At 42.3% G+C, this 12,589-nt stretch overlaps 1 protein-coding gene across 2 annotated transcripts in view; it reads right to left on the bottom strand.

Annotated features, from left to right (window-relative positions):
• Nucleotides 1-12,589, bottom strand: part of STIM2 (stromal interaction molecule 2) — a 100,790-nt gene that overhangs the window by 10,445 nt on the left and 77,756 nt on the right. For both annotated transcript variants that reach the window (XM_088482961.1, XM_088482962.1), the window contains exons 4-7: nucleotides 9,437-9,548; nucleotides 6,868-6,983; nucleotides 6,601-6,778; nucleotides 3,327-3,504 (exon numbers count right to left, since the gene is read on the bottom strand). In XM_088482961.1, the coding sequence (XP_088339087.1) occupies nucleotides 3,327-3,504; nucleotides 6,601-6,778; nucleotides 6,868-6,983; nucleotides 9,437-9,548 (584 nt within the window). The remainder of the gene's footprint in view (nucleotides 1-3,326; nucleotides 3,505-6,600; nucleotides 6,779-6,867; nucleotides 6,984-9,436; nucleotides 9,549-12,589) is intronic.

Here is a 12,589-nt window from a genome sequence, read left to right as displayed (position 1 = left end):
CGCATCATATGAAGGGGTGTGGTATACGAGATCGACAGGTGTTAGGTCGACACCAAATTGTCAACAGGATCAAAAAGTTGACACAAAAGTGGTCGACTTTTTTTATTTATTTATTTATTTTAAGAATAATCCTAACCATCCCCCTGGTGTTTAACCCTAACAGTAGCATAACCCTAACCCTGGTGCCTAACCCTCCCCGTAGTGACTAATCCTAACCCTCCACATGGCGCCTAACCCTCCCCCTAGTGACTAATCCTAACCCTCCACATGGCGCCTAACCCTCCCCCTAGTGACTAACCCTAACCCTCCACCTGGCAGCTAACCCTTCCCCTGGTACCTAACCCTAACCCTCCACCTGGCCTTCCCCCCCAGTGACTAACCCTAATCCTCCAGCTGGCACCTAACCCTACCCCCAGTGACTAACCCCGATTGCTCTCCCCCTGGCGCCTAAGCCCGATTGCTCTCCCCCTGGCGCCTAAGCCCGATTGCTCTCCCCCTGGCGCCTAAGCCCGATTGCTCTCCCCCTGGCGCCTAAGCCTAACCTTAAAAATGTTGGAAAAAACCCAGAAAAATATAATGTCAACCTTTTGTGTCAACCATTTGTCCCTTTTGACCTATTGTTTACCCTTTTCAACCGGTCATCCAGATACCCATATAAAGGGAACCCTCTTTATTGATACCAGAAAGGGGGAGATGTGGGCATTAGAACCATTGCTTTCTGTAGGAAATTGAGGGGGGCACACTGAAAGTAGTGACTCCCCTATTTCAAACAAGAGTTCCTCCGAGTTTATTAAAGCCAGGATGGGGAACATGTCTGAACTTCATAATGATTGCTGTGGAGCATGTCACAAGTCACTCATTTGCAAGTGAGGATTCCTCTATCATACCAATGTACCTCTCAGGATGGGGAGACAGAGAACTTTTAGAGCTCTCTGCATCATTTTCTGGCTTTTGAAAATGTCTGCAGTGCTCTGCCTGTAGGGGATAGGACTAAAGGTCATCATCACATCATTGGTGCTATTACGTCGTCAAGCCCTCCCCCAGCAACATCAACTATTAATTTGGGACCTTTAGGTAAGTACCCCCCTCTATTTCTTCCCCATCCCTGCATAGAATGATTCCCAGTCACTCTTAGGGGTAAATTAGAAGGTATTCTATTTGCTGCTATGGCTCATAGACAGCTATGCAGTATGAACAGTGAAGAGTTATTGTGCAGCAATGAAGATATCAATCAAGTACTTGTGCAGCAAAGCAATAAACAGATGTAAACTAGTTTTGTTATAAATGAATATAATATGCATTAGGAGTAGTTGATTTACAATTAAAGGCACTGATGACGTAGTGAACTTTACTGTGCATGTATCTAACCCTTTCCCTGGCATTATCACATTGGAATTTTCTTAGCGACATAACTATTTGGGTTTCTTTTAGTTGTGTACCTCGTTTACTAATTACTGCATTTTTTAAGCCCTCTTACTCCCATCTCTCTAACCACACCACATCACATTTTGTTTGTATTGCAGAGTTTATTTTATCAACTCTCCCCAACCATATACATTTGTAAATAAAGTCAGGCATGTATCACCAGTGATTCATTTTCAATAGAACAACTCCGAACATAATGAAGCAGAAACTAAAACAGAGGTCGTATTGGTCTCAGCTTGTCGGCTGTTGTCTGTAGAACCTAGGTATAGCCATCGGTTCCATCAGTAATTACAGTCGATGGCACAAAACCATCTATGGTGAAAGATGAATGGTTTGCAATCCTCGATGGGCACCACTGCTGGGGGGCACAGCGGGCCACAGACCAATCAGCACCTAGTGGACCACAGGTGGGCGTCCCGCTAAGCCCTGTGACATCTGTAACCAGAAAAAATCCATCGGTTCCTAGTATGCCATTGATGACAGTGTCGAAGCCGGATAATTGGCTGAGACAGGATCAGTGTAAAATTAGATCGGGGCGACACCATTTTGCGAATGGCAATGAGACGCCATTTTGCGACTTGCCGCCAGGCGCCATTTTGGTGAAACTCGCCATTATAAGTACATACAGCGATGCTATTTAGCGTTGTGCGATTCCCACGCAATAGAAAGACATTAAAGGTCCTCACCATACAAATACAGTCATTAAAACATATAAAATGATTATCCCTGCAAAACACGTACCATGGTGTACTCCACAAAACACAATCGCACAACGCTAACTAGCGTCTTTTCCCAATTCCCCAATATTTACATACTGCACACTTACATAGAAGGTTGCCTAGCATTAAAGTGTAATATCCAAGGTTTATGCAGTAATTATTAATGTTGTGTAATAAAGGTTATTTGATATCTAAGGTTTAGTACATGGTAAGCAGACCGTGTTTGGTGTTGTACTGATCCACTGTGTCTCCACAGATTTCCGGTATCATCGGTGAGAAGATCGCAACATGCGTCTGCAAACTATGTACTATAGAGAGTTAAAACATTAAAATGTACTCTGTAATGTTAGCAGCTTAGATTAGCATGCAGCGGGAAAAAGGACACAAAGGGTTGTTAGAGGCTGTTTGTGTCCATTCGAATTGACCTATGAACTATCCTGTAACAGAAGCACCTTTAAGAAGAACCAATGGAATCATGCCAAACTTGTCTATTGTATTGCCTATCTCTGTAAGAGTATATATGTGCACTCTCTGACCCCAGTCTTGAGTCTTCTTGCTGTGCTGTTGACGGAGGTTTCTAATGCTGATGCCGGTATCTGGGCCCAGAGCGCGTGCGTATATAACAACTGTACCTTGGGTCTGTATGATTTATTTGCGCTAATTGTCTTTAGATCACAGCGTGTAACCATCTGTTTTTATATTGAATAATAACTTTTTGTGCTTTGGAACCACATTCAAAGTCTGAAAGCATTTATTTACTGTGCGACTCATTACGCTAAATAGCGACAATTTTAGAAGGTATAGGCAGGATTGCATAGAGGTTTTAATTAGGTATCCATAACAGGGAACCATTGGATCTCTGCCATCGATGGCAAGACCATCAGTAGTTAACCATCAATGGGTCTTATCTACTGTACCCTAGTGAACCCGAATGTTGCCGACAAGCCGACAGTTCCAGAGAGCACTAAAACGGTCTGCTGTAAATAGTTTGTAAGGGTGTTTCATTTTATCTTAACAAAAAACAGTCCTGTAAATAAACCAGATGTCAAAGTCGCTTTTACAGAATCTTCAGATATTCCAGAATTTTAAGAGCTAACTTTCTAAAGACTTTGAATTAGTGGTTACACTACAATTGAGGTAGGCGTATAGACAGGTAGAGAGAGTAACCGGGCGATGTTGTACCTGAACTAGTTCCTCTTCTGCATATTTCAGTCTACTGAGTTCACACTCTGCTCCTTCCCTCAGCTCTCGGAGCCGATGGGCTTCGCGCTTGGCATCACTAATCTCATCCATTAACTTGCGCTCTAGGTTTTGCTTTTCTACGGCGACATTTCTGTTTTCTTCCTGAGCTTTATCCAGCCTTAAAGTACAAAAGATAGATACAAAGTGCAAAGAAACTGTGAACACGACTTGCAAAACTTGTATGAACAAGGTAAAAGAAACAAAAACAAATCACATGTATAACTCTTGGTCAGTGTACAACGTGCCCCACTGTCATAACATGTATATGATGTGTTCATTACCACCAAAAATTATCTATGAATGTTCTTTTGATCACTGTTTAGTTTTGGAAAACTTAAACCAAGCGTCAGAAAGGAAATTACTTTCCTTACTCGTCAGAGATGCTATCAAATAATAAATGAGAAGTTGTTTACAGAAATATGCCAGAATGCAGTGAGCATCCATCCTACATCATTAATCACTTTCGACTGTCTACGGTTTAATGTTCAGAAAAAGGTAATACTCCATAACACATCCGCCTTAGTGCTATTTCTCACTCAGTAATATAGGAAACCACTCCCACTACGATGGATGCCATTTCATTAGTTCATGAAGACTGTTCGGCCATTCAACTGAACGACTGATACATTGTGCGTGTCGGACATTGTGTACAGACGATATGTATGTTATTGGCGTCGTTCACAGATATATTGCGTCGGCTGTGCAGCACAGCTGATGGCAAATATATCTGCAGATGCATCTGCCCATTGTGCTGTACATACGGGTGGTCAGACAACCGCCCATACACTTGGTGCACAGGCCCCCGAGGAGGGGGGTGTACGCGACCCCCGGCCAGCAGGACCCCTGGCCAGATGGCAGTTCAGTGTGTATGATCAACCATCATCTGCAGAAATAATTTGCAGATCAGTCGATCTGCAGATATATCTTTCAGGTGTGTACCCAGCTTAAGACTGATAGAGATTTAGTACAGTATATAATATTAATTTAGCATTTCAGAATGAGGGCACCTACAGTATTTTAAAACTCCATGCATGGGGCAGCTGTTCATATATAGAACTTGGGTCAGGGTTGAACAGTGATGAGTGTTACTTACTGAGCATCCATGATCGCACTATGGGCCGTATTCAATTAGGTACAAAAAGCCCATTTCTGCTGAAAAGTTTCACCGGTGAAATAATTTCGCCAGGCGAAAACTTATCCCTGCATTCAATTCCAAAGGCTTTTCGCCAGCGCAGAAAGTCAATGCATTGGAATAGGCAAAAAAAAGATTCGCCTATAAAAGCTGTTGAAAAAAGTGCAGAATTAGGGTTTTGGGATGCAAACTTGTGGGAACCACCCTGCACCCACGGGACAGCCCCCCAAAGGTAAACTGTTAAAAAAAAAAAGTTTAAAAAATACTTACCCCAAAAAATTACTTTGAAAAAGGGGGCGAAAAATTACAAAGTTGGGGGACAAACTTAAAAACTAGCGAAATAGACTCCATGGGGGCCCCCCCAAGTATGCCCCAGGAGTTTTTAGGTTTGCAGGTGTTTGCGACAGGTGGATTTTTTACGATTTTTAAAACTTCACTATAGCAACTTTAAAATATGCTAGTACCCATTTTCAATTTGCTGGGGCTACTTATTTTCTGCAAACAACACTGCTAAAGTGGTGAAGAATAGCATTTAGCAAAGACGCTAATTAGCAGCTATTGAGATCATTTAAGTACCCCAAATACCTTCAGCAGGCCTATTCGGGGGTATCTATAGTTATCCCCAATGTCAGTCCTTTTTTGGGGGGGTGTCAGGCTGATTTCCCCAAATCTGACAGGACTTTACGCCAGGTTCGAATTCACCAGGTCCCGTTTTAGGCGATTTCAAATTGAATACGGGGATAAGCGGGGACAAGCGCGATACTTTTCCGCATGGAAAACCAGCGATGTCGGCAAAAAGTCCGGCATGCGAAAAGTATGGGACTTCTCGCACCTAATTGAATATGCCCCCAAATAGCAAATGTACTCCCGGTTATACGGGCAGGTTCCATATATACCACCTGCATGAGAGAAGCTGCTCACAATGCTTATTAAATTAAAAAAATAAAAGGTCCAGAAATGAACAGGTGCAGACCCCTTGGCCTAGCTCATCGGTATCTGTTTGCACATTGTTTACTCTGTCACACTTGGATGGCCAAACTGTGATAGGCGGATGGCATGCGAACCTGGTATGTGGTTAGCAAATAATGTGACACAGGTAAACACCAGTCATCTGCCAGAACATACCGGCTTTGTTTTTTAACCAGTGCAGAGAAGTTTGAATCTATCTAAAGGTGCATACACACTAGACGATATGCTCCCTGAGCGATATCGTCTAGTGTGTCCCCGGCAGGCTGTGCTCAATGTCGTTCATGACATTGAGCACAGCCGCTGAACGATATCATTAACGATATTGTTCAGCGCCGGGTTCTCTCCCCCATTGCCTGACATGAAGCAACCAGACGACAACGTCAGGTTGGCCTGCATGTCAGCCCGATGAACGATGATGACGAACGACCCGCGGGAATGCGCGTCGTCGTTATCGTTCATCTTTTTGGGATTAAAAATGGACGATAAAGTGGATGACTGAACGATAACGATATCGTTATCATTCAGTCGTCCACTTTATCGCCCAGTGTGTACGCACCTTTAGAATAGAGTGCTCTGTATGACAGATCTGCATGTAACATTCGAGCCTTAATACATGCTCCACCAGGGGTGCCCATCCCACAGGGGAACCCACGGGTGTGTACATCTCCTGGCACATCGCTGAAGTATCTTCTCATATAGCTCACTCTGTTCCGGGATCATATCTGCTGCCCTGAAGGAAAACCTCATCAGTTACTGCCTATAAGCAGGGATACACCTATTATTGTCATAGACTGTGATTAGGACCATAATGAGAGAAGCCACAGGGAAGCAGCTCACGTGTCAGCGTGGTTGGGTGTATGTGACATATAATATACATATTGATGCAAATCTGAAGCATGCTGAAGACTAGATAGCACTAATGCAAATATAGACAAAGGCAAATATATGTTTTTATTTGCAAATAGAAGATTTGAGGACACCAGGACCAAACATCGCAGAAATGGGTAAACTAATGTTTAAGGACCAATACGAAACAAACTAGCTTTAATGAAAGAGATGCTCATTAACATTAAACAGGATTCTCCCATGTAACCCCATAAGCCATGATCCTACCTTTCCTGTAATTCAAAGAGACTTAGCTCAGCTTTGTGCAGCCCTTCTAAGTCTTTCATCATCTGCGCTATATGTTCTTTAGACGTCTTATTCTGGGTATAGGCAAACCAGCATCCTCCAACACCAATGACGATAGAAATGGTCAGTACAAAATCTTTCACCCAGTTATGAGGAGGTCCTGTAAAAATAATGTTTACGTCGGTCACGCCATACAGAACAGATACATCGTTTAGTCACTATGAACAGTTTAACTCTATTAATACTAACTTGTTAGTGGTCCAAACAAGACAACATCTAACGCCTTAAGGTTCAGTTTCTGTCTGTGGCTTCGATCCACAATTTTCAGGTGTGTGATCATAAATGCCGGCTCATTCACAGCTATTCTGCACATGGGAAAAAAAAACAGACGAGAACATATTTCACTGCAATATGGATCGGACATCATTTGCTTACAGGGCAGTCATTTAATATTCAAATGCACTTGTAGAAGGGTTTTCCATGCCAATTCTCAAGTACCTCCAACAGGCCATGTTTTCAGCTATTCTTTAATCATGCACAGGTGATTTGATCCATTTTATTGAGTAAGTAATTATTCCACCTGTTTCTACAGTCAGAAAACATGATGTGTTGGGGGGGGTACATAAAGGTTGGAGCTGAAAACCCCTGCTCTATAGCAATCAGACCCATGACCAATTTTCTTCAATATGGGTTTTTTTTTTTTTAGAAATTACATTGTTTCATGTTACAAAAGCAGATGAAGAAACAAAAACCTGAATATACGGTGTGCATAAGTATTGAATCATATTCTTGGGGAAGCTATATTTACACTGGGCACTAACAATTTCCTACTGAAGACAAAATTGACTTAATTTGGCCTCCATCAGAAGTATGATTGTGAAAATTAATACTAAAGAGTAAAAGAAAATAATATAATTGCACAATAGGATATCTGAATGTCCCAGTGGACTGCGTTGGTTCTATTATTAAGATGTGAAAGTTACCAGTTACCAACTTAATGGCAGCATAGAAAGAGGCCACAAAGACAGTAACAGCTAATGGGTATCTGGCACTGGCGTTAAAGTGCACCAATCAGCCATATGAAAAGTACAGTATAACACTGACCTGTACAGGAGGGTGACAGAAACCTAACATCTAAAACTTCTCCCTTGCCACAGAAAGATGTCCTCTCCCTTTCTCCCTCAGAAAGATGAGAGGACTGTTCCTGGGTCTGAGTACGACAGCAAAGGTACTGCATGTTTTCCAGTCTACATGGAAGCCTTCAGGTTTCCAGGACACAGCTCACTTTAAGGACATCTTTGTTAGCATCCACTTATCCAAAATGTCCGAACCCTGAGGTTAGTTACCAGGAAAGGACCGGACCTGCCACCTGCTTGCCAAGATACCAGCTCTACTTCAACACAAATGTTTTCCAGTATTAAAAATGACAGCCCCTGGCAACCACTGAGAACATGAAAGATCAAGCAGCTTTTACATACAGAGTGCAAAGCACACAGTATGGCCTATCTATAAGCCGTACGTGTTACACAAGTAGATTTTAACAAAACGTCTTGAGAAAACTCAGCATAGAAGATGTTACTGTTAAACATATGAGGGCTGATTGAAAAGTAATGAGACGGCCTCTGTTTTTCTGTCCCATAGGTAGAGGTGGCAACGCTATGCTGGTTATTGTGAAGCTCATACATCGATGTGTCTGACCATGCGGTTGGACTGCCGTAGTCTTTGTTTGGTCTCAGCGAGTGGAAGATCTTCGTACATTTCATCAAGGTGGATGAGGAAGACATGTCTGAGATTACGTCAGAGGTGTGTGATTGAATTCTGTGTTAAACTTGGAAGTAAAGCTCATGAAATGTTACGGCAAGCATACGGTGGAGAAACGAATAGCAGCGATGCAGTATTTCGGTGGTGGAAGCACTTCAAAGAGGGTAATACACGAGTGACTGGCGAATCGCGTTCTGGGAGACCATCCACCGCGGTTACAGGTGTCAACATTGCCAAAGCTGCTGCGATGTTACAAAGTGACAGAAGGATAACTCTACGCAAACTTTCGGCTTCACTTGACATCTCACTAGAAAGAGTTCAGCATATTGTGAGAAAGGAGTAAATTAGGGAAAGGGAAATGTGGAAAAGAACTTTTGCACTAGTAGGTTTTTATGTAAGCTAGTTGTGACAAAGGAACTGAAAATGCATCGCATGTGTGCCAGGTGGGTTACCCATAAATCTCTCAGAAGAGCAGATGTGACAAGTTGAATCGTGTAAAAACACTGTTCGAATGTCGGAGAGGATACCCGATTTCCTGACATCGATTGTGACGTGTGATGAATCGTGGATTCGTAATTATGATCCGGAATCCAAACAACAGTCCAATGTATGGAAACATTTCCGCTTTTTCCAAGTTTAACACAAAATTTAAAATCACACATCTCTGACATAATCTCACAGACACGTCTTCCTCATCCGCCATCACGAAACGAACAAAGATCTTCCTCTCGCTGTGACCAAAAAAAGTAGACTACGGCAGTCCTACCGCAGGTTCAGACACATAGATGTATGAGCTTCACAATAACCAGCATAGCGTTGCCACGTCTATGGGACACAAAAACAGAGGCATTCTCATTACTTTTGAATCGAACCTCATAATGGTTTCCAAGTGACAGAGAACCGATCACTTCCATTACCTGCTTCCTAGGATTCGGCATTCCATATCACATGTAAAAGTGTCATACGCGCGACGTGCAGGATCGGTGTCATGTTTCATGGTCAGCACGTAGGATGGGATTTGGTGAAAGGTTTAGTATAGAGGGACAGAAGTGATTACCTTGGCAGAGTTGTTCCTTTCACAGAATTTTTTCGGAAATTCGTCTCGTACTGCGGGAGCTCCACAAACTCAAACAGCCACTGTAACGTCTCCTCTTCCGTCCAGTTATGAACTGGAAGACAAGGCACATTCATTACAGCAGGCATACCATGAAAATAGATTTATAAAGGCCATTAGTGCAGTTCTGTATGTTAATCATAAATGGGATAATGCAATTATTACTGTGAGGTGCATATCAGATAGTCATATATACAGTACAGGCTTTTCATAGCCATTCACATTTCAAATAAAGGGTTACTTCTTCTTGAATCGCTCCCTAATACAGTGATTAGGAATTACAGAGTATTACAGCCTCTTATGGTGTAGTACCACGTTAGTAAACAAAATAGCATAAAAGCATTTTTGGCCAAGAAACTACAGAATCACACTTTGGACACTCTGTAACAGGGCTTAGACAAGCCCTTTGAATAAGATATATAGGCTCTAAGTAATCGTAGTTTGGTTATCCATGTAACTACATATCTAAAAATCATTTTTGTTTTTATTTTTAGTTTAAATATTACAGACTGTCCCATCTCTTAGGTGTAAACACAGATCAGAAATAACACTTTACCTTATTAATCATTAAAAAGTCACTACTACAATATATAAGGTACACAAGCCTGGGTGGGGCCCTCCATGTGCTGTGGGACTACACATTCCAGCATGCCCTGCCAGTGTTATGGTATCAGGGCATGCTAAAACCATTTCTGGGATATGTAGTTCAACAGCAGCTGGAGGACCGCTTATTGCCCACCCATAGCTGGTCACACACACAATCACTTGAACAGAGTAGAAAATGCCCCTCACAGTTGGACTTAAATCACAGCAACAATAAGATACAACTCAGTAGACTTAGCAGCTATGGATATCAGTGTCCTGGTGATGACTAAAGCTATGTTGAATCGTGCTCCGTCATTAATCAGTTGCTCTGACTTAGCATAATTAACTATATTTGCAAATAAGCAGAATTGAGCCAGCTCATGATGTAACTAAAGAGACACAGATGGAGCAGAGATCCGTCAAACCTGATACAGCATGCATTTGTGTAAGGTGACAGGTCCCATGCCCTGTATACTGGTTATAACCCATTATTACCATTGTGCTAGGACATGTGACTATTGCCTACAGAACAGAGAACAGTTTTTCTAAGAATCCAGCTGTATACACGAGGGTGGTTCAATAAGGTAACAAGACCTCATGTGTAATGTTCACTAGTTCATTCTAATTTCCCTCCAGGCCAAACAGACCACTGCTTCCCCTCACGGCCATTAGACTGCGCTTCATCACAGTCATCATACTGTCGCAATACCAGTTGTAGGATGGCGGGGCTGGCGAAAACATAGTCCCACATTGAGGTGATTAGTGTGATCAGATTTCTGCATCTAAAGGGCACATCAGCAGCTGTAATTCATCGCCAACTTGTCAAGGTGTACGGTGATCACGTCGTGTCACGGAAAGAGGCTTGGTGCACTGTCTTTGATAACAGCAGGACAGACGTTCAAGATTAGCAACGAACCGGATGGCCAAGCACATCCATCACAAATGGCAATATGTGTGGCATTGAAGGTTTGATTCAGGAGGACAGATGCTTCTGAGTTAGTGATATTGCTGACGAACTGAACATCTCAGAGGGTACTGTACACATTGTTTATGAGCAAATGGGGTACAGGAAAAAAAAAAAAGTGTTCACGCTGGGTACGGAAGCAATCCACAGAAGTTCACAAAACCAATGAGATGGGATGTCTTTCGTGCACTTGACGCAGTACCATGAGGAGGGGGTGCAGTTCCTGCAGTGTTTTGTAACAGGTGATGAAACATGGGCGCATCATGTGACACTGGAGACTAAGCAAGCATCCATGACGTGGAGACAAGCATCGTCCCCACGATAACGCCAGGGCACACTTAGCCGACCACATGCGCGAGTTGATACGGTGCTACCACTGAAAGGTACTGGATCAACTTGCCTACAGTCCTGACCAGCCACCGAGTGATTTCCATCTCTTTGGACCACTGAAGAAGCACCTGAGTGGAAGGCGATTCATAACAGACCGTGAAGTTCAGCAAGCCGCCATGTCCTGGCTTCAGGAGCTTGACTTTGATTTCTTCTATGCCGGGATAGATGCCTTGGTGAACCATTGGAACAAATGCTTAAACAAGTATGGGGCCATAATATTGATTATACATATATGTACGAGATGAATACATTTATGCAATGAGAGGTCTTCTTACATTAGTTATTGAAGCACCCTCGCAGCATGCATTTGCGGTACCTATAAAGCTAGTAATGGGGTAGCACAGTTGTGCAGTGGATAACATTGCTGACTCGCAGAAATGGGTCAAACTTTTTTTTTTTTTTTTTACCAAAAACTACTAAATAAATTCATGTATAACACTAATCTCATGTAGTCAAAGCCAAAGGCTGAAAGATGGCAGGCCTCCTGCACTATGTCAATAACTTGGCACAAGCAAAGTAATCCGGATGTGTGCAGGATATACTGGTGCAGCTACCTGGCTCCCAGGGTGTTAGCCAGGCATACAATAGCACAAGGAAAAACATTCTTATGTGCTAAAATAGATTTTATTACCACATAGTTTATGCTACTCATGTTCTTCATATAGTGATGGGCTCTAGGTCAGACTAAACCTACAACATGTCTTTAAGAGTTAAAATCTCTATCAGCGCTTCCATCAGGAATGTGATATGTAGAAAGCTGGAAAACAAAGCTTAATGAGTCTGTGTCGAGGCACCATATAAGGAATAAGAGTCTCTCCTGTTATTAAATTAAATGGTCTAAATCAGTGAGTGGTAAACGCAAGTTTGCAAGTAATATTTTATCTGGTCAACATCAGGGAAGTATAAAAAAAATAAAAAAAAGATTTATTAAGCTTAAAGTAGAATACACTACAACAATAAACACTACAAAGAAATGATTGTGGTTATGGCTTCAGATTAATCCACCTTCCCAAAATAGCACAAAGCAGGTTCTCATAACAAAATCTGTACTTGACTATGATAATGCATTTGCCATCTTAACAATTATAACCCCTTACGCTGAGCCCATGTTTAAACTTTTTGTGCTGGTCACATACCAACATCAGTAACTTTTTAGC

This window comes from Taudactylus pleione, unplaced genomic scaffold (genome assembly GCF_031769625.1).
Source record: "Taudactylus pleione unplaced genomic scaffold, aTauple2 ptg000302l, whole genome shotgun sequence".
Lineage (NCBI taxonomy): Eukaryota > Metazoa > Chordata > Amphibia > Anura > Myobatrachidae > Taudactylus > Taudactylus pleione.
The sequence above is the reverse complement of the archived record's forward strand: the minus strand, read 5'-3'. Positions and strand labels throughout refer to the sequence as shown.